This window comes from Scatophagus argus, chromosome 20, assembly GCF_020382885.2.
Source record: "Scatophagus argus isolate fScaArg1 chromosome 20, fScaArg1.pri, whole genome shotgun sequence".
NCBI classification, from domain to species: domain Eukaryota; kingdom Metazoa; phylum Chordata; class Actinopteri; family Scatophagidae; genus Scatophagus; species Scatophagus argus.
Genome location: NC_058512.1, coordinates 4365800 through 4388246, shown reverse-complemented (window position 1 = coordinate 4388246; position 22447 = coordinate 4365800). Strand labels below are relative to the sequence as shown.

General features: G+C 43.4%; 1 protein-coding gene across 5 annotated transcripts in view; it reads left to right on the top strand.

Moving 5' to 3' along the window:
• Positions 1-22447, top strand: part of arhgef28a (Rho guanine nucleotide exchange factor (GEF) 28a) — a 39180-nt gene extending 16733 nt beyond the window's left edge. For 2 of the 5 annotated variants that reach the window (XM_046374194.1, XM_046374198.1), the window contains 27 exons: positions 1539-1654; positions 1779-2050; positions 2123-2297; positions 2394-2505; positions 3229-3315; positions 4686-4728; positions 5572-5673; positions 6302-6425; positions 7181-7316; positions 7913-7968; positions 8092-8152; positions 8287-8422; positions 8536-8651; positions 8969-9109; positions 9319-9569; positions 9664-9789; positions 9875-9992; positions 10139-10393; positions 10533-10609; positions 10777-10955; positions 11066-11157; positions 11243-11428; positions 12068-12303; positions 13016-13063; positions 13651-14169; positions 15942-16221; positions 20354-22447. In XM_046374194.1, coding sequence (XP_046230150.1) covers positions 1539-1654; positions 1779-2050; positions 2123-2297; positions 2394-2505; positions 3229-3315; positions 4686-4728; positions 5572-5673; positions 6302-6425; positions 7181-7316; positions 7913-7968; positions 8092-8152; positions 8287-8422; positions 8536-8651; positions 8969-9109; positions 9319-9569; positions 9664-9789; positions 9875-9992; positions 10139-10393; positions 10533-10609; positions 10777-10955; positions 11066-11157; positions 11243-11428; positions 12068-12303; positions 13016-13063; positions 13651-14169; positions 15942-16221; positions 20354-20529 — 4220 coding nt within the window. In that variant the 3' untranslated portion in view covers positions 20530-22447. The remainder of the gene's footprint in view (positions 1-1538; positions 1655-1778; positions 2051-2122; positions 2298-2393; positions 2506-3228; positions 3316-4685; positions 4729-5571; positions 5674-6301; positions 6426-7180; positions 7317-7912; positions 7969-8091; positions 8153-8286; positions 8423-8535; positions 8652-8968; positions 9110-9318; positions 9570-9663; positions 9790-9874; positions 9993-10138; positions 10394-10532; positions 10610-10776; positions 10956-11065; positions 11158-11242; positions 11429-12067; positions 12304-13015; positions 13064-13650; positions 14170-15941; positions 16222-20353) is intronic. The other 3 variants (XM_046374195.1, XM_046374196.1, XM_046374197.1) reach the window with 3 other exon arrangements.

The window sequence follows — 22447 nt, the reverse complement described above, 5'->3', positions numbered from 1 at the left end:
GACAACACGGGGACATTGATCTAACTGTTTACCGCTTCAGCACACTGCAGATTCTTCTGTCTTGCTCAAGTCGTCAAACTCGGTGCCGAGCTGAATATTTTTGCTGTGATGAGAGCGCCTCGAGGCTGCCGTGGTACACGGTTGTCACTCAGTTTTGTTGTTTTTTCCAGATCTGTTAAAATGATTGTCAGGGTTTCAGGACTCAGCATGTGTCAGTTATGGTTGGAGCTGTTCTACTTAACATTAAGTCTACCATCTGAGTCAGGGGGTTTAAATCTGTCGCCATTTGTTAAATTAGAGTGCAGATTTTTGTATCCGTGTGTAAAGCTGCATACACACTTAACAGTTTGATTTTTTTTTTATTATCATTATTGCTCTATTGCAGTTTTTTTAGATCATATTAATCCCTTATTTCATTCATCCTGCCAGATCTGTGGATTTTTGCTATGGACAGAACTCAAAAATCGAAAGAGAGTTAGAAATGAAAGAAAATGAGTTTGATAGGAACAAATAAAATAAAAGCAGGCAGACAGAGACATACAGACAACGCAGCTGAATGTACATTAGCAGTCTGCCTCGTGTGTTGCGTTAATGACCTCTCTGTGTGAGAGCAGCAGAGAGGAAATGCCTCTGTGATGCCCAGGATTTCCCTTACATTAGTGCAGGCATGGCTGGTCCAGACTTCAAAGTCTGGGCGGAACGTGCACACAGAGCTATGAAAATGGCTTCTCATCAAGAGAGGTAATTTTCCACATTGTTATAGTAGAAATACCATTCAGCACCCTTGTAGATATGCAGCACTGTATCTACTTTACTCAGGTGCTATACTGAAGTCAATATAACTTTAACTTTATGCCCCGTTTTACTGCTTTTGAAAGACGATATATTGTCACAAATAATGCAGAAATAACTGCGATATGCAAAATGGAATAAATAAAGCATAAATGAAATGGAAAGAAACACAGCCAAACAGCAAATGAAATATACTCTGAGGAGCTGTGCCTGCCTTTGCTCCTAACAATAAAGAAGATTCTGGACTGAGGAGTTTTCACTCATAATGAAATACGCTGTAGACTTTAAAGAGTTAAAATCTAACGCCTTTATTAATATCACAAAGGGAGGGTGTAAATAAATATCATTAAGCAAGTCAACACAAGCCAATAGGACACTTCTTTTCCAGGAAATTGACAGCTTGCTGCTGACAAAGACAAACCTTAAAAGGTCAAACACGGAATGGGTGTCACATCACATTTTCCTTTCTTTACTCTAAGCCTTGACATTTGGCAATAACATCTCAATGAATTATAGCACAATAACTAGATTAAAGGAGTCCAGAAGGCTTCTCAAAACTGGCTAAATTTGATTTAACAGTCCATTATGACATGTTTATTTTCTCTTTCTAGCCTACCTGCTCAGTTTTTTCTCGTTTAAATGATCCTGATGTGTTTTTGCTGCCAGGTTAAGTTGTCATTAAGGTATCTGGCTGATCTTGGAATCAATAATAAAAAGTGGCCTGTCATCGTGTGTGTTTGTCACAGTAAATGGGCATCCCATCCAGTCCGGTGGAGTCCAGAACCAGTTCGGCCAGCGTGCTGAGGACCCTCTCCTCTCCATGATCAACAGCAGCAATCAGACAATCACACAGCATACGCCGGTCAGCCACCAGCCTCTCTTTAACTGCACAGTAATCATTTAATCTTTTCTGTTTTGCTACTTTTTTAACGTATTACGTCTAGTCTGTGTACTTTTTTTCTCCTGCTTTGTGGTTTTATCCTCAGGTGGAAGATGCTGATATCAATAATAGCATCAGTGGAGTGACCAGGGACAGCACAGGGACGGACAGCGGGTTATGGGAAACGGAGGACTCAGAAGATCTCCTGCCGGCCGCTGACACTCCTCCACCTTGTTCAGAAGATTTCTGCCCCTCCTCCGTACCCTGCTCTCCTCCACTCTCACCTGCTGACCAGGCGCTCGCCAGGCTGAACCGCCTCGCCTCCTCTGAGCCGACCAATCAGCGAAAAAGTCCGCCCATGGACACCTGTGACCTCAGGTATTGAATGTCTTTCAATCATACGGTCGTGCCGATGTGTTTCTGTGTTGCACTGATCATTTCTCGGTCCAGTCCCAGTCTAGTGGCTCTGGAAGTGGACAGTGAAGAGGACAGCACTGAGCCAAAGTCTCCGCTTTCCCCGCTCTCGTCCGAAAGTGAAGACAAAAGGGAAAACTTTCGTCCCTCCCCTGACCTGACTTGCACTCGCAGCCAATCTGCCTCCTCAGCATGTGAACCCTCCGCAAAAGTAAAACACCTCCTCAGGCGCTCACGCACTTTTATCACACTCTTGTATTGTTTGAAAGCTTATGTTTTTGTTTTTCATTTTTTCTTTCTTGTCCAGGACTTGGGTGACCAGGGGATTCGACTGCGTTCGTATTCCTACTCTTCCTCCAAAATCAGTTTTCGTCCTGCTCGTTTTGGCCGGGACAGTCACACTTCGGATATCAGCCCTGGTCAGTAACGCAGAGACTGAGAACCCCATCATCTGGTTGGAAATTTAGTCTAACTCAAAACTAACATTATTTGCTTGAATTAACTTCACCTGTTTGGTGTGTCACTAATGGGGCAGTTTCACAAGATTTGGTTGGTCTAAGAACTGACTTCTTACGTTCTGTTCCATACTAATATTAAGTGCAGTCAACTCCTAATAAATGTGCTGAAAGTGTCGGTTTGTCATTTTGAGAAAAATGCCGAATCACTTTGCTGCCTGTAGTTAAATGAGAAGATTGACGACTCTACACTCTTGTTTGTTTGTTAGATGTGAAGCTATAAGGTTGGTTTGCATAAAGGCTGGAAACGGGGAGGAAAGAGCAACAGTTTGTTCAGAAGTAACAAAATCCACCTACCAGCTGCTCTCAAGCTTTCTGATTAACACTTTATATTTTACTTGTTTAAATTGAACAAAAAACTTTTGGCAAAATTTTTGGCCAGGAGCAGTGGTTTTTTTTATCTGCATCGTGACATCGTAACACCAATAAAAAAACACAGCAGCAGACAGACGCAAATAAGCACATGAGCATATTTCTCAAAATGTCAAACTGTTCCTTTAGCAGTTTTCTTCAAATGGAAAACGGATGATAGGTTTTCCTCTCGGCCCTTAGTTGGCTGTACGTGGTGATAGTTTGCCCCCTCTGTAGCTGATGTGTGAGCAGCCCTCTGTCCACTGTGCCCTGTAGATGCCGTCCTCCACAGTGTCAGCCACAGCCGATCTCTCCTTCAGGCCCTCTCTCTGTCTAAATCTCTGTCTCTGCTCCACCCTGGTAGTAAGTACTGGACACCTGCAGCCGTCACACCGCGCTAAGGCCCAGCATGGCCCGCACGCTGCTGTCAGTTTCAGTGCTTGTGTGCGTGTATGCCTGTCTGTGTGTGTGCAGAGTCAAGGTTATTGTAAACTGATTCATCTGCTGAAAGTGGAAACTTTAAAACATCTTGATTCCAAGATGAAAAAATGAATTTATAAGCAACCTTTTTCTATTAACAGTGGATCACATGAATCATACATAACCAGCAGAGAGAATTAACGCCTGGCGCTGCAGTTTTAGCTTGTCGTTTGGTTTTACGGCCCCCTCGATTTTATTCTTTTGGTTCACTCTCACCACTCTCATCAGCATCTTTTCCAGATGCAGGCACATGTTTTTACCAGCTGGCTGCCCTGATAAGCCCACTGCACGTCTGCCCGGGAACAAACAGCACACACGTAAAGTTATCAACTATCTGGGGAACATTGTGGAGCATTTAGCAGCTAAAAGCCAGATGTTTTATTCAGGAGCTGGTGGAGACCAAAACAGAGTTAAATGAGGCCAAAAAACACGAATCCAATGAATGCTAATGTTGTGTAACAGCTGAATGTTGCCTGGTTCAAATATAAGTAATGTTAGTAGAACGTGCTTCTGAAGTTTTGTTTTGTGTTCAGAGAGAGCAGGACTCTATCATTACTGCCAGTCAGATCCCAAAATCTGCAGCATTTACCCAACATTATTTGAAAACACAAATGATGTTCCTCGCAGAACATGAAGCGATAATTCAACACCAAGTCCTGTTTTTCCTTCATAATCATTTGAAATGGAAATTAGAAATGATCACGAAACGGCAATAACCTCGACATGTGTTTGCATGTGTGTGTGTGTGTGTGTATGAGTTCTGTGTAGTGGCACCGTCTTATTGTGATCAGAGTAGCAGTGACAGTGCGGTGATGAAATGAAAAGATGTGATATGAGGTTTCTGTGAGGGGTCGGCGCTTTGTGTCTGTCTCTGCTGCAGCTTTCATATGCATTGTTCTGTCTTGCTTACGTTCATGTGGGTCATCTCTGTTACTTTGCATATCAATTGCAGATGTATTCAGATGCTTTCATGGGGGCCGGTTGAGACAGCTCCTCTGGCATGTAAATGAAACCTGACAGGCTTTTTTCATATATTATATGAAATATATGTGGATACATAATACCGCTATTCACTCTGAAACAATCTGGAGTTAAGAATGAAGCTTACTTCCAATATTGTTCAGTCTTACTGAATGTTATCTGTTCTGCTGCCTGACTTTATCTCAGAAGGGGGTCATCGATTCAATTTTATGGATATTTTATTGCAGGTTGTTGAATAATTAGCAACTTCTCCTCATTCTTTGTGTTCACAGAGCAAAGAGCCTGCAGCATATCAGAGCAATCACATGAAAAAAGGTATTTGTGCTTTATTTTCTATTGTCTGTAGTCTCATTTGGATTACATTTTTATTCCAGATGCCTTCTCCTGCCTTTTCGAGTCTCACTGTTTCTCTGCTCTAATGAGAAATGACTCAGCCTTTCTCATTAGTCTTGAGAAATAATTGCTCTTAATTATTGTGACAGTGCATTTCATCAGATATGTATTCCCCCATGCCAGGAGCAACACATGTGGGTAACCATGATGACTGGGTTGCTTGGTGACGGCGGGAACTCTGTGAAGTTTGCTGCCGTCTTTTATGAAGCTGTTTTTTTTTTTTTTTGTCCTCGTGAAGCAAGGCTGGTTTTATGTGCGTTCCTGGTTTTTTGATCCTCTCTCTTTTATTTTTTTCCGTGATAACAGAAGTGTTGACGTGCGGGTATCAGTGTGACCCTGAGCTGCTTCCAGCCCTGTTTTTGCAAAACCTTTTGCTCTGCTTTTCATCCTTAGCTTACAGTGTCATCTTATCCCCGTGAAACTTACTTTCAGATATCCCCATCTGCATCACATGCGAAATAGTCACAAGAGTTCACAGTGTTGCTTTATATGGCCCCCCTAAGAGGGCTGGTACTGATCAGCCTATTTTCACCGCAGGTTGCCAACCGATGCAGCTCCTTTTCTCCCTCTTTATGCATAAATACCCTAATTGAACTGCCACGATTTAGTAGCTCCTCCTAGTGGAAGAGGCCCAACAGAATCTGAGATAAAAGCCTCTAAGTGCAAGCATTATTTCTTATCATATCCCACTGATTGAACTCACAGCTGTGTTCCTGTTTGGTTGTGTGTTAAGTGAACAGTGGCGTGTCTCCATGTTCTCTACAGGGAGATTAAGTTCCGTAAGCGAGCCCAGTCAGCTGATGATGAGGGCAGCATGGAGCTGGCAGAGTCGCTCCAACATCTCACCCTGTCTGAGTTCCTCAAAGAGTATGTGGTGGGGTGTTGGTGTCTTATCGTTAACTGCCCACTTCACACAGACTAACCATAACCAGAACTTAAAGCATGTTCACCACCTGACACCAAACCTCTAAAAGCAGAACAATAAAATTACTATCGTCTTTTAACAAAATGCACCAAATGTCATTGTAATTCTGCATGTATCCAGCCCCTAACAGTTCTAATAATTTTAACTTGCTTTCACAGCAAAGACTTGCAGAGTAAGAACTTTTTTTCCATATTTTAGTGACTAACAAACAAGTTTTCTGTCATCGGATTTTAATTTCAGTTGCTTTCCGTAACATTTATTTCACCAGAAACTGTGCACCATGAGATGAACTTGTACTTTTGGATGAACTAACCACAGCCCTGGTCATGAATCAGTTAAATGTACCAATTCAAAAATATACATCTGTACGTTAAACTGTCTGCCTGAACTTAACATGAGTCCCTCACACTTGCTGTTGTTATCCTGTAGACTCGGCAAGAAGAAAATCAGGATGCCGGGACCAACTAACACATGCCTGCAAATTAGCAATGTTTTTTTTTTTTCTTGGAAGTCATGAAACAAAACTTCAAGGCAACAGATTGCACTGACAATGTTGCAATTTTTCTGTAGAATTGAAGAGGAGGAGTTGGATAAGTACAACATCCCAACAAAGGTGGAGTCAGAGAAGTACAAAGTCATTCGCACCTTCAGTTTTCTCAAGAGCAGGATGTCCAGTACGCGCAACAAGACCAAGGTAAAACACTAACAGACCATGACACTGCTGTGATACCCGTTAAAACATAATCTAAATGGAAAATAGAAGAAAAGGCATAACTGAACAAACCCTTGGCGGATGTACATGCGTGTATGTGCTGGCTGATTAATTTTACTCTTTATGTTTTTCTGGGGTTGGGCTCACTTCCAGTGAATGGAAATCAATGCTGTGCCTCCAACTCTGTGGCAACAGTTTGGGGAAGGCCCTTTTCTATTCCACCATGACTGTGCCCCAGTGCGCAGCTGCAAAGCATGCAGTGTCATTAACGTCCCTGTTGGTGTCATGGTCAGTCCGTGTCCCAATACTTTTGGCCATATAGCGTACGTGTCTTTCTGCTTGCTGGGAGACACAACCAGGAAACGTTTCTGGGAATGATTCAAGGTCAGAGTGACAGACCAAACACAGTGTCCAGCCTCTTTCCTTTTAATGATTAATCCTCTGTTGTGAAGTCAGCACAGCAAAGCCCTCCCCGTCCTGCTTCTGCAGTTTGGGCCATGCTCCATTTCCTTGTCAGTGGTCTGTCTTACAGTTGGGAAAGTGCGAGGATTCCTCCCAGGCTCCTATATTGACCCACATGTGGGAGAGTTTTCACAGCGACTTGGCAAAGATCTTCACCTTGTTTTACAGGAATATGAATTAAGGCCTGCTTTGCTCAGAGGTCTTAGTGCTGTAGTTTCGTCTCTGTTCATATGGCTTCGTTGTTTACACCTATGTCTCTGGCATGGTTTTCCAAGGGGAAGGGGAAGGACAGAGAGGCCAAGGAAAGGCATCTGAATGGACATCGGTTTAACACAGGCTCCTGTTTAGGCCCCACCGTGTGTGTGGTGTGCGACAAAGCAGCTTCTGGAAAGGACCTTCTGCACTGCCCCAGTAAGTAAAGACATGTTGCCAGTGTAACTAAGTACATTTACCCAAGTACTGTGCTGTACACAGTTGACAAACCCAAACATTTCTACAATAAAATGTCTAAAACTGACTAGACCTTTATTATCTGTTTCGTTGATTTATGTTCATACCTTGGCCAAAACCAGCATTGTGAAGGTTTCGCTTTGGGCCCTGGGTGATTGTGACCGCGTTTCTAACCGATGTTTAGAACTTTTACAAACCGCACAAACAGTTAATGGAGAGAATAATCAGCAGTAAAAAATTTTGCTGTTACGTCAGTGCGTGAGTCAGAATAATCTAATGATATGTTATAACATATACTCAAGTAATGACAAGACATTACAGTGTGGTGTTACTACTAAAGATAAGATTAGATAATTTATACAGTTTCTCTTCTGCATCCTTTATGTATAAAGAAGAGAAACTGAATCTTATCTAATATTATCTAATCTAGTCTTATCTTGTTATCATTCAACATTCTCTTGTTTAGAGTAAATGATGTGAACACTTGCTTCAATTCCAAAAAGTCTACCTTTACCCCCACCACAAAAATGAAAATTAAAAATATCCCTCCGTCCCAGGTTGTACTGCTATCGTCCATAAGGGCTGTAAGGAATCTGTCCCCCCGTGTTTGAAAGTGAGTATTTTCTTGAAATACTGGAATTAAAAAATGGATATAATTACTTAATCTCCACCGGAGTCTGACATTGTGTCCGTTGTTTATATGCTGTAACCAACCCCTGTCATTTGTATCACTTAGAAACTTCAGGATAAGTATGCGGTTACCATGGTGAAGAACAGGACAGCATCCCTCCCACAGAGTGAGTTTACCGCACAAGGGCCGAGGGTTTTGCCGTCAAGCAATTTTAACCACGTTGTGCATGTGTGTCACTTCCTGATTCATTGCGGTTGAGCTGAGGATGATTGTTGTTAATCGTCTTGGTTTTTCCCACAGATTTCACAGTAAGAGACAATCCTCCTCAGTGTGTCATCCCCATCTCTAGCTCTCTACCTGTCATGACCCCCAAGGACAGGAAAGACACTGCGACCCACTCGTGCCTCCCCTCTGGGAGTTTCCCAAACAGTGACAGGTAATAAAGCTCCTTCAAAATTACATAATGTGATGGGAGGTTAAAAAAAAAGAAGAAGAAAGAAAGAAAGTGAGGGTTAAACGTTGTTGTCCACGTTCATCTCTGTGTCTCAGTCGGCTCAGTGAGAGTTCAGAGACGGAGTCCGATCCCTCGAAGGTGACCAGCCGATCAGAAGAGCTCCTGCCGACTCCGGTGTCCTCCACCTCCACTGACTCATCCTTTGGGGAAGGTATGAGATAAATAAAAACAATATTCACTGTTTTTAGTTTTAACAGATTTCCACAAGAAAAAAAACTATTTTAAAATTAAAGCCATATGAATATTGAAACTAAGTACTTTGAAATTTCACATGAACGCTCATCAGCGTTTTCCAGCAACACTTCAACACAACATCCATTTGTGGAACAGAGGTTAGGGTTGTTTTATTTATCCCTCGGGGATAAAGAAGTAAATTGAGATGAGTGAAAGCCTTTTCAGTAAATGCCACAAACACTGATTAATGAAACTGAATGCTGACAGCTTTGATTAAACTTCTGTATTCCACAGACTGCGTGGACGCATACATCCACAGTGACTTGTCAGCTGATGCTGTGGATTATGAGGCTGAGTCGTGGAGTCTGACAGTAGAGCACAAGTTCTGCAAGAAGCAGGACAAACGAGCTGTCAAGAGGCAGGATGTTATCTATGGTAAGCAGATGTCAGATTTGTGAAAGAAAACCACTGGAACGTGTCACTTTCTGCCAGCGTCAGTATTTCACATATAAAATTGCTGTAACCACATACAATTACCATAAATTGCTATGACTAAGTGACAGATAAGCTATCTGGCGTGATTTAATCCATCTTCTTGTGTGACACACACGTTGAATGTATTCGTGTTTGAAACTCTCATGCAGAGCTGATGCAGACTGAGCTCCACCACCTACAGACGCTACACATCATGGCCGAGGTTTTCCGGCGTGGAATGAAGGAGGAAGTGCAGCTGGACGCGGAGGCAGTGGAGCGGGTCTTCCCCTGTCTGGATCAGCTGCTTCCCTTCCATCATGCCTTCTTTGCCGCCATGAAGGAGCGGCGACACACCTCCGCCCGCTCGCAGGGACACAGGAACTACCTCATCCAGCGAATAGGAGACGTCCTGCTCCAACAGGTGAGCCTCTTCTGGGACTACTTTTCTCTTTGGGGGTAACAGATGGAAACGAGCGAGGGTGTGAATCAGTGTGTGTGTGTGTGTGTTTCTGCAGTTTTCAGATGAGAATAAAGAGAAAATGAAGCAGGTGTACGGAGAATTCTGCAGTCGTCACAACGAAGCCGTCAGCTTTTTCAAAGAGCTGCAGCAGCACAACAAGAGATTTCAGAACTTCATTAAGGTACTTAACCTGAGAATGGGTTTAACAGATCTTTGAACCAATTCTAAAATAAAAGTCTCATAACTTTTGGTGTTACTTTTTCAAGCAAAAAGGTAATAATTCCTTGGTAAGACGGAGGGAGATCCCAGAGTGCATCTTGCTGGTCACCCAAAGGATAACAAAATACCCTGTGCTACTGGAGAGGATCCTACATTATACTCAAGGTCAGTCATCTGCTGCCCTCTGCTGGCTACATGCTCACATGGTCATAACGGCGTAATCCACAGTACAGTCTTTCAGTGGAAAATATACAAGTGAAACACAAAATCTCTTTTGGGTTTCACCTTTTTCCTCCTCCCTGACCCCTCAGAGGAAACAGAGGAGCACACCGACCTCTCGAAGGCACTGACTCAGATTCGAGAGGTGATCTCAGCCGTGGACCTGAGTGTCAGTGAATATGAGCGCCATCAGAGGCTACAGGAAGTGTGGAACCGCATGGAGAACCGCAGCACGGCCAAGCTGAAGAACGGCCACACCTTCCGCAAGCAGGACATGATGGGGCCGGGGAAAACGCTCAAACACCAGGGTCTGCTCCTGTGGAAGACAGCCACCGGCCGCCTCAAAGGTGAGACCAGCCAGCACTTTGCTGTTTCGAGTGATATGAGATAGATACATAGATAGATAGATACTTTATTGATCCTGAGGGAAATTCAAGATATGTTACTGTTGCATCCTTTTAACGCTTCCTATCCTCACTTTCACAGATATGCTGGTGCTCCTTCTCACAGACACACTCATCTTCCTGCAAGAGAAAGACCAGAAGTATACATTTGCCGCTGTGGTACGCAAAAGTAATCACGTCAGGTTGATCTCCAAGAGACAAATGCCCGGACTGTAACAGCAATCAGCTGCATCTCTGTTCTAATCTAACACTCTGTTGCCTGTTCTATTTTATATTGGACCATTATTGCTTCGTGTAATCTATTATGTACTTTTAATGTGTTTCAGGATCAGAAGCCCCCAGTCATCGCCCTGCAGAAGTTAATAGTGCGAGAGGTGGCAAATGAAGAGAGAGGGATGTTTTTGATCAGCGCATCCGCCGCCGGGCCAGAAATGTACGAGGTCCACGCATCAACCAAAGAGGAACGAAACACCTGGATGAGGCTCATTAGAGAGGCCGTGGAGAGGTGTGTACGTCTGTGCTTTATATATGAAGCTATAAGCTGAGGATAATGAACACTACATCAGATTTCATTTGCGAACAGTGTAACCTTCAGTTACCGTTTTCTCTGCTCAGCTGTCCCGAGGAAGAGGAGGAATACACAAGCGAGTCTGAAGAGGAGAAACGAGCTGCCGAGGCTCGTATTCAGAAGATCCATAAGTTCCAAGGTATTTGGAAACTTGTTATTTTTTTCTTCACATCCTTGAGTGTTTTCTACCCAGAGTTTGTGAACACTGCAAATTTGTGTATCAGAGAGTCTGATGAGCCGGGACCAGCAGTTCTGCTCCAGCCTGGAGGAGAAGCTGCAGGTCTACGCAGAGCTCTCTGCTCTGAGTGGGCGGACGGACGCTTCGCCGGTCGAACAGCGGCTGCTCGTCCAGCCGCACTCAGATGAGCTGCCCCAGGCCTCCGTGTTGCTGGCTGCAGCTCTGCAAGAAGGTGAGGCAGTTTACACACACAAACACGAACAAAGGCACGTTTTTTTTTAATGTATTTATTAAAAAAACAGGTTGTAAAAAGCAAAATTTAGTCTTAAAAATAAGGGTTTACAAGTTTTTTGCATTAACCCTAAAATTTAAAAACACAATGGTAACACGTTTAACTGTTTTTTTCTCACATACTTAAATGTGGTTGTAATCAGATTTAGACACATTTGTAGGTGTTAATTATGTACAACATTTCTTCTGCAGGTTGTTATTGTCATCATTATGTGTTCATACATCCTCCTCCACAAGAAGTGTATGTATTTATATGTAGTGGGATAATCCCCCTCGGTATATTATACTGTATATTGTTCATTTAGTTATCTTAAGGTAAAATATCAATCAATAAAGTAATAGCAATGTTATTAAAGTTCATGTGGTTTAGTTGGTAGGTTGGCGTGTGTTGTAAAGGGATACTCAGGATCTTTGTCAGGTATAACATGACAAAACAGCAGTCAACTTCTATTTCAGATTTTTTAATTACTTCTCTTGCAAAGAAATTCAAGCCCAGAAAATATGAAAATATTTCCGTTCTTCCAACAGAGCTCCCAGTCTTGATCAGCACCATAAGTTTCTCTACTGTTTTTTTCCCCAGCTGAGAATCTGAAAGCCACGCTGTCATCCAAGGCCTGTTCTCCATCGAGTCCCAGCTCGGACTCGGACACAGAGTCTGTGTTTCCTGTCAGCCCTGGTGCACTTGTTCAGCCCCCGTCAGACTCACAGAACTCACCTGAAAACCCTGAAGCCAGTGAGGGAAGCTGTGCTGAGCTCCGTGTGCTCGAGTCCCCCACTCCTCTGCACAAAACAGACACGAATGATATCGACTTCAAGGTACCACTCAGGTTCTGGTATACTAAATGTACATGGCTTGTAGCGAGTCTTGTATGACTCTCAGATATAAATAAAGATTGTAAATTAAATAGGTGTTTTTTAGTTAAATATTGATGCAGCAATATGATGTAATGTTTTTCCCATTACCTTAGCGATGGTGATGGTGGAGTTGTGGAGCAGTGGCATAGCAGAGTCATTACAGCCTCTTGCAGCTTGCATCTGCACGTCACCTCTTTCCATTTCTTCATAGATGTGTGGCTCAAGATTGCCAACAGTTGTTTTAATAATTCAGAGCAGTCTATTAGAATTACATTTCAGTCTTAATGTGATGAATCATTGATAAGCTCATAATAAAGGAAGAGGTCCATTTAGTTCCCAGTGGTATTGCGGCATTAAAAATGGATATGGAGACTTATTCCAATTACAGTGCCACAGTTGTGCCATTGTTTGCAGTTTTTGGTGACCTGTGAGGTAAATGACTCCGATAAGAGAGAATAATTTTCTCATTGACTGCAATGTGATAATTTAGCTTAAAACAGTGTGGCAGTGCCCCTTGTGGCCTCAGGGGGGCGCAGATGCTACATGAAGGCAACTTCAAATTTTGACTCTCCATTAGTTTGCTATGAGAGGAAAATGTTTTGACCTCCCTGTGAGTACACTGCAACTGCATGTTGTTAATTTACATGCTGTGTGTGATTTTGCCTTTGAACAGGTTGCTCAAAGTGTCCAAAGCCTGACTCAGTTACTCTACAGTCTGCAGGTGAGTACATCACTCAGCATTACAGCCATCCTGCTATCGAAGGATGCACAAGTCAGAAAGCAAACAAACCTCTTCTATTGTCACTGAGAACTTGTACATGGGATGTTTAATGCCACACTTTGTTAAGATAGGCAGGACCAACTCTGCACTCGGCTGTTTGAAGCCTTTCTGCTGAGAGACACACTGAGGTCTTTTGTTTCACTGTTCACACACACACACACGTTTTCTCTCTGCACAAATTTTTATATGAGCAGTGTGTGTGTGTATTTGCATGAGGGCGTGTGTGAGCACATTTTTGCCTATCTGTGAGTTTTGATCGTGATGATATTTTCATATTCAAAGTTGTCGTATACCTGAAAACCACAGTTCTACCAGTAACGGTGGGATCGTTTCACCTTGTAAAAAAATGCTGTTGCCTTAACACATCAAAAGTCCAGACACTCAGTACAGCCTGATCATAACTTCCTTTACGTTTTGCCATTCAAATCATTTGCTCTTACCGCCTGTTGTCAGGATGCACGTGTGGTTAAGATGAGCCTTTGCATTTTCATGAACTGCACCTCTCTGCCTGTCCCTTTCTATGCCAGGCCGCAGTGGCCATCCAGGACAGCTGCTATGAGGTCCAGAAGCTCCTCCTCCAAGAGAGCGAGCGCCCCTCCCCCCGCGCCCAGCGACCACACCTTTCGAGCATCCGCGGCAACACCCTGCAAGAGCAGGAGAAGCAGCGTAACCTGGAAAAGCAAAAGGAGGAAGTGGCGGCGGCTCACCGTCTCCAAGACCGACTTCGCCAAGAGAAGGAACGCTGGGAGAGGGAGTGCCAGGCCAGGGAGATCCAGCAGGGGGAGCAGGAGAACAGACTGGAGGAGAGGGAGAGGCAGTGCCACCTGGAGGCGGAGAGACTGAGGCGTGAGAGGGAAGAGCTGGATGAGCAGCTGGAGGAGTACCAGCAGGGCCTGGAGCGACTCAGAGAGGGCCAGAGGAATGTGGAGAGGGAGCGCGAACGCCTGGAGAACCAGGAAAAGCTGCTCCAAACCTGGAAGCACAGCAGGCAGAGCAGTCTGCCCACTGTGATTCCCCACATGGTCATCCCTCTAGATGGGCAGCAGGTACGGGTCTCTGGATTTCAAAATAACATCTGTCTCATCCTAGATGTTATTGAAGGACTTAGTGATGTCCCTGTCTAAATAAATAAATAGTTTTTAGAGTATTTCTAGGCTCAAGTCATTAATGAGGAGCTTTTCTTAGGCAGCCCTCAGCCTGAGTTACGTTGGTTCACTCATTTACACAGAGCAACTCAATCCCCTGTTGATGTACGACCTGCGATAATGAGAGCAATTTCTGCATCATTTGTCTTGGTGCTCCAGCAGTTCCACTCACCAATAAACATCTTAATGATTGATGATAATTAAACCGTAGCAAATAAAAGCGTCGACAAAATAATTAAAACCAGAGGCACGCAGCCCGAGAAGCCAATCAATCGTGTCTGAAAGGACTTAAGTTATTGACACTTTGCTTGAAAAACACTACAGTGAAATGTCCCCTGCAGCTGGAAGGCATGGAGGATAAAGGGTGCACTGTTCTCCCCTGTGCTGTGTATGTCGCAGTGTACCTCTCATGCACAAGCAGCAGTGGTGAAACTAATATACTCATGCATCTATGTGAGCCTCTGTTGGGTACGGCTTTGTGCCGCTCAGTTCAGCAGGTGCGACTGTTCAAAAGACGCACGCAGAGAGCACTCGAATGGACAGACAAATGAGCAGACTCATATTACAATATTCCCTCTCTCCCTCATTAATTTACACACCACCTTGGGCTTTTACAGACTAGACGTGATGAGGCTCTCCGGGCTTTCTGTGGACTTATTTATTTCCATCAATGTATTTTAGTTGGTGCGGAGGCTACATAACAGCAGCGGCCTGACAAAGGCTTGCAGAGGCAGTGGAGGTCCTAATGTTCCCATGCGAATGTTTCAGCCAAAGGCAGCAGTTCACGGGGTCAGAAACAGATCGAATGACGAATACACACACACACACACGTGGACTCTCAGGTCGTTTCTAATTAGCTGTGTTGCCTCTACTCGGCAGAGGAAAGGAGGCCATGTTGATGTGAAGATGGGACAGGAGAAAGAGGGTATTAAGAAAGGACAGGAGGAGCCTTAGGCAAGCTGCAGCAGTGACACCTTTCAGCATTAAAGGGTCATCTCACCCAAATGACTGGAGATTTTTTCCACATATCTCTAGGCATATCTCTGGCAATGCGTTTTTACATTTGTTTGTCCTGAGTTTGAGATGTGTGTGTCTGAGAGTTTAGTTTCTCCACTGATACAGTGGGTATTTGTTTGTGGCGTTCAAAGCATTGGAGAATTGCAGCAGAGTGTCCATAGCCTTTCCATTACTGAGGACAATTCCCACAACGCACTGTGAGAACTTTTCATGGGAACAGCTTTCCACCATAGAAATCATCACAAGAGAATTTCCATTCACTTCAGTATTTGGGTAAAGGCTCCACAGTCTCCATTATACTAGATACCACTAGAGGAAAGTGGGAAAATGAATTTTGGGTGAACCGCCCTTGTCAATCTGCTTAATTACGGTTTTATAGAAATTGATCTAAAGGTCACAGTCCCTTTTATTTTTTGCCCATTGAATTATAAAATGTATTTCCTGCTCCCTGATGCAAATGTGTTAGTGCATTTCAAAGGTGCATTGTTAAGGTAATGGGCATAGAAACTGTCCAATCACCAGCGTCCATTCTTGCTTTAGAAGCTCTCATCCGCTCAAGAATATCGGCTTCATCTGAATATCTGCTCACAGTGTTATTGATTTCTTCGCTCAGCAGTGTTACTGAATGTGACCGTGACATTTGCTTTCTCCCTCAGGACTTGGCACCAAGTCAGTCCAGAGACCACGCCGGCAACGGCTCTGTGTTTGTGAATGAGGCTGCATTTGCCAGCACCAGCATCAACAACCGTCACGTTCACCACAAAAGAAATGACCCCAGCGCACACAATTGTCTCAACACCCTGCTGGCAAGATCCAGCAGCAGACAGTCCACCATGGCTAAGACTCCCCACAGCCCGCACTCCCAGGACTGGGTGATGGGAACAGGATACGTCTACAGCCCCATGGGGACGCTGGGTCTGCAGCACACGACCAGCGGTAAGAATTACCACCAAGTGAATGTTTTTATCATCTGTCATAGAAGGAAAACAAAACACAAACCAGGGGCTCACATTTAATACGTTCGCTATGTGGGATGGTTTCATTCATCAGTATGTACGCAAGGGACCAGATGTAACTGTTATTTTCATTATCAGTTAATCTGCTCACTATATTCTCAAAACTGGCCATTGGGGTTTCCTGAAGCCCTCTTCCAATAACCTGTTTAGTCCAGCAATCATCTTATTTACCATCATATCAGACTGTTTGTCCCATCCCTTTTAGCTGGTGACCCATTAAAATCAACTATCATCTGTAAAGTTGGCAATTTAAGTCACTCAGTTGCTAATTTTCATCACTGGCTGCATTCAATATCATGTGTCTCATAGCTAACGGCTCGATGATACACTGCCGAAGGGCCTCTCGTATCGGAAAGCAGTGCGCGGTTATCAAATTGTCCCTGCTGCTCAACATAAATGAGAAATCTGCTACCTGCCAGAATGTAAACAAACCCTGTGTCTGCACTGGTTTCGCCCATGAATGTGAGAGCAAAATGTAAACACACACACACTCTGCTCTCAAGGCTGTATCCCTGGTGAGGCCTTGTCGGTCCTTCCTCTCAGTTAATCAGTGTCTCCTGACAAAGAAACCCGTCCTCCCCACCAGCTCCACCTGCACCAGCAGCCAGCCAGAGCCCTCGCCTGCCAAAGGAAAAGAAAATCAATGGTTCCTCTATCTATCGACTGGCAGGGCAGACAACGGCATGTGAATCACAGTTCACTGGCGATGGCTGACTTATTGGGATATCGATCTGAAAAAATCTTTATAAAACTCATTACAGCATGACTTGTCATCGCATCAGGCGAAAGGGGTGTGTGGGTGGGGTGGGGTGAGGAGGGGAACGAGAGAGACACGTATTAATCTGCTTTTCACTCTGGAGGTGTCAGCTACATTCTCATGTTTGCCCGTCCCCTTTCTTAATCCATTCATTCACGAGCGCATTCTCATATTTACGGCAGGCGGGGGAAAATTACAGGTTACATGTGTCCTGTCCCTCAGCCCTGAGCCGCAGCTGATGTAGAGTGGCTGGTGTTGTTTACCGGCTGCAGCAGCCAGTGCAATCTCTTCCTCATTGATCAGCTTATTAACCTTTCCTCGTTATTGAGCGCACACGAGCCCCGGTGAAACCTGAGTCACTTGTTAACAAGCCCGGCATCTATACTCGGCTGCAGTTTGCAAACGAGGGCCTGTGAGGACACTGAATAATTTCCCTCAATCTTCACATAATTCTGCTTGCATTTAAAGCTCTATATCGAGTCATTATATGCACAGTCTCAGATTTTAAGACCTCCTTTATGACCTCACACTGCCTGGCATGTGGAGGAACCTGGTATCTCTTTATTTGCTGTGAAAAGAAACTGAATCTCTTTGAAATGCAAATTCTCCATTGTGTCGTCAGTCACATGGATCAAAATAGGATCTCACTTCTCATCCTCACCTGAGCATGTGAAAATGTCTTCTCACGCACCTACAAATGCATACCATTTTTTTTCACTGAATGGATCTCCACAATGTGCTCCTGCACAATGTAATCTCGGGGAACCAGTTGGATGAAATTTTCTCCAGTGACGTCTTGTCTGATGAGTCTGGTCTGGTTTTTATTTTTTTTTTTTGTTGCTCACATTTTCATGTAAAGTATGAGAGGATCATGAATAGGTAGAGGAAGAGAAGAACAGAGAGATGAAACTGGTATGGAGATTATTTCACACCTTGTGTAGCATGTTACACGATGCAGTTACCTGATCTGTGACTTCTGACAAAGCACGGGGCTGCACAGTCATAGCTAAACGATACTCATAATTGTTTAATATGAGATCAAGTAGAATAAAATTAAATAAAACTTTTTTTTGTTTCTGCCAGAGGAGGAAATTTTTCTCAGATAATAAGCACAGCAAAAACTATAGACGTAAAATTAATATAATAAACATAACGGATCAGAAATAACAGGGCAGAAATATATATGTAAAAGCTGATACCATTTGATGACATTTTTTCATTATATTGATTGCACATGGCACACAGAATCCCTTTTTCTCATCCCCTGTGGCTTTGTTTACCAGAGGTTTTGTTGTTTTGACTGACACCAAAACCCAGTTCATCTCCCAATAAGAAATAATCTCTGACTGGCTTTCTTATGAATATGAGTTTGTTTGTTGTCAGTGAATGTTCCTCAATGCAAACTGTTAAAGGGGAACAGACTGCACACATTGAATTCTATTAACAGGTCTTTGGGAATGTGAATGCATATGTGAAAAAAGGTTGCATAAAGCCTCTCGTGGCTCCTGGGGGAGCTGCATTAAGTCTGATAAGTTGCTTCAAATGACTCAAAAGTGCCTTGAGTCAGCTTCAGGTGGGCCTGAAGAATACAAGCATGAAAATCAAAAAGATGTGGGGGTGTGGAGAAGCTTACTACACATTAGCAGCTACTAGCAGAACACACCTGAATCTCCAAACTGTCGCAGGCACCAAAGAATGCATGAAATAATCAACGTCTCTCCGGTGTCTGACCATTTATTTGGCTTTATTTGACTATTTGACTTTGACATTCACACCCACTTCACAGCCGATTGGCCAAGCGTGAAGTGAGTTGGGATTGAACTTTTCTCTATCTTGATATTTTTTTGCGTGATTGCGTGATGGAGAGCAACACTGAATGTCTTTCAGGGGAAACCGTGTGTTCGCTTATCTCCGTTTTTAAATGATACAGCGTTTACTTACAACGAAGTCAGACAGCACATCTTACAAACCAGTTCTGTTTGAGCCTAACTCAACCCATAGGAGTGCCATACTAAACAGGTGCAACGTTCTCTTTACAACTTCTACACTTCACAGAGCGGCGTGAAGTTGGTTCCTTTGGTTTTAAAAAAATGTGTTCTCGGGAGGTGAGACTTACACAATTCTTCCCACAGGGACTGACTAAAGCCACATGATCAGCATTTTTATACATCTTAGCATCACTCTCGTGCAGTCACAGTTCATTGTTGTTGACAGAAAATAATTAAGAATCATCAGTGTTTAGGACCAAGCAGTTTTTTACTCTTGAAATGTTCTACAGCCCCGATATTTTTTGTTTTGCTTTCATTAAACAGTGAATTTTCTGTCTGTGTTCTAACGTGTCAAAATGCTAAAGAACCTATCACTGTATGGATAAAGCTCTAAGACAGAGACTGAGTGTTTGTGTCATCTGACTGCACACTGATGTCTCATCTATCAGAGACCAGGCTAACAGAGCTACTCTAACAGACTCTTATATAATTAATCAAACAGAGACACTTTCCTACAGGGACACAATGAGGCAATTTATAGTTCACGCCATCTGTTACCATGACAGCACACCTGCCCTCATGCTAGACGGCACCCACCACGCACACAAATGTAAGAATGAAAATAAATACGTACACGCACAAACATACACATACACAATGGACACACACATTTTAAACAAGATACCACTAATCAAAACAGGTTTTCTTTCATATCTCCTTTATTTGACTAATAACGATATTGATCGTGAACACACTGCGGACAGAATATGTTGCTTAAGCAGCGTAAACCACTGAGTTTGCCAGCTCTGGGGTTTAAATCCTTGTTATGTGATTGAGAGCTGCTTTCTCTAAGATTTTTTTTGTTCATCCTTCCTTGTTTCCGGCCCCTCGTTTCCTCATCTCTTCTTGTTAGCCGTCAAGTGTGAGGAGGCAGGTGTCATCGAGTCACGACCACAACGATTGATTGTGTTGGCAAAGATAATGATAAAAGTGATGCCTCTAAGTGGAGTGGGAATGATGGATAGCCTAAAAATCTTTTTGCTTTCACTCTCAGCCTCCTTCTCGGGTGCAGGAGGGAGCAGCAGGCCGAGCCGCAGCAGCTGTGGTGGATTTACATGCAGTTAGTAGTTTAGATGAGTGAGAAACAATTAGACTAGCTCATTAAACAAGTGGCTACATGTCCAATCCTGGTGATTATTTATCAGTGGTTAGCACATGATGATGTTTCTGTAGTTTGAATTTCGTCAGTGTATCAGTAGCTGCGATTTTTCACCTCCATGGGGTGTGTTTTTTGTTGTCCCACTCAGATCGTAACAGTCCCAGCTACTTCGGGGACACCTGGTCGCCGACAGCAAGCGGAGCTGACCTGTGTCCAGCGCTCCCGTGTCCCAGTGACCCTCAGCTGGACCTCAGTGCACTGGTTTCCTTGGATACGGACAGCGGCAGGGAGGAGGGCAGTGAGGAAACCATCGTGTACCTCTGAGTGTTGATAAAGTTCAGACCTTAAGCAGCCGACCCTGCACTTGGAAAAACATTCAGGCATTCGTGAAGCATCAGGGTCGATCCAGGGTGTCTTCAGAAAGCATTTCTCTCTTTTACACTCTTTTTATATTTGAAAGATTGTTTTTGGTGTTTTTTTTTTTTTTTGTAAAGGGTAAAGTTACTGGAAACATGAAGAAAGAAACAGATAAACTAACTGAGTTTGTTTCAGACTCAGTCTCACATGTGTCATGCACCTTAGCTTGAGGCACCTCTGAGTGTTCAATGTCTCTTTATTTTCTTGTTTTTGTGTGTGTGGTCTTTATTGACTGGGTCTCTGCAGCAAAACCTTCTGCCTTCTCCCCCCTTCTAACTGTCTCTCCCTTCCTCGTCCTTTCTCAGGTCCTGCATATCTCCTCCCTCGAGCGCTCTATTTATTAAATTTACCACAAGGAGGAGAAAAAAACGTATACCCAATATCAGCAAAGCATCAGGCTGCATCTCACTTGTGGGTGATTGTCATTGAGTAAACAGCCTCTCTTTCATCAGACAGGCTCTATTTATGTACAAGCTGAGCGTAACGTGAAGCACAAAACATTAGGATTGAAAGATGAGGTGTGACAGCATCAGTCCCACGTTCTTCAGACGGCCCGTAGCCCTCATTTGTTTCTCTTTGTCTGAAGCACGCTTTTCTTGTTAAGAGAAATAAGCGCAGATGTGATTTTAAGAGAGATGCTGCAGCTGTGACAATATGTCAGTTTTATAAGAACGTTAAAGGCTGAGGAGGCGTGTTTTGAGCGCAACTCTTCCTGTAAGAGTAAAAGAAGATGGACAAAAGGAAAACATGCTGGCTCGAACCGTTTGTGATTTGTGTGTTGCTCAGTGGTGCCTTTTTCATTTGTTGCTATCATCAGGTCGAAATTTCAATTTTGTCCAGTGCTTTGGTTTGATAAGACATCCCAAAAAACAAATGACATTCTCCTCAGCCTTGGCTCGACGTTGTGCTAACAGCTAACAACAGCAGCAAACAATCCCATCTTTACTTCACTGTGAAGTGAAGTTGCATTATTGCTTACCGCTGAACTATTACACTTGAATATTCATCTAGCGTATTTACATATTATCTGTCATGGGCATGTTAACATGTGAAGAGATCACAGTGCCAATGCTATAAAAGAATGGGTATGAATTGGTTTAATTCATTTTGTAGTTTCCTAATGGACGATAAGGCAGCGGCAGTATTTTGAAGTGAGTTTAGTACCATGTACATATGTTTGTGCCTTTATTTATTTATTACAGTCTCAATGTTCAGCGTTGTACAGTGCTTTTCAAGGGTTGTACATAGATGTGTATCTGTTTGAACAGGTCCATTTTCCTTCATTTGTGTCGTGTCCTCTGACGTGGGTGTATTGATAAAATTTTACTTTTATTGAACTTGAACTGAAACCGGGCTTTGTTTTTCTTTCGGCAAAGAAATGGAGCACAGAAAGATGTCATTGCAATAAAAAGCTCACTGGTTGGAACACAAACACAATGTTCAGTTTGGGTAAAAATATCATCCCTCTTTTATGGCCCTGGTCTGGATGTGAAGCGTCTACAACGGCGTAAACAGATGTGTGAGTGAGCTGCCTGTTTGGTTGCCAGCAGCGACAGGTGGCAGACCAGGTGCATGAATGTCGATTTCCTGTCTGACTGCACCTCTGAATTGCCGTCACAAAGACCATATTGGTGTTGTATGAACTCTTTGTCACTGAACTTGTTGGTCATTTCATTCCTTAAAATTGTTTGAATGCGGTTGTGGTTATAAAGATCCCCACCAATCAAAGCTTGTGTGTCAAGTAATGGCTAAAAATAAAAGCGGAGACGTGAACTGGAACTCCCAGGCTTTTCCCTGACAGTAATAATGGATTTCATATGCTCCA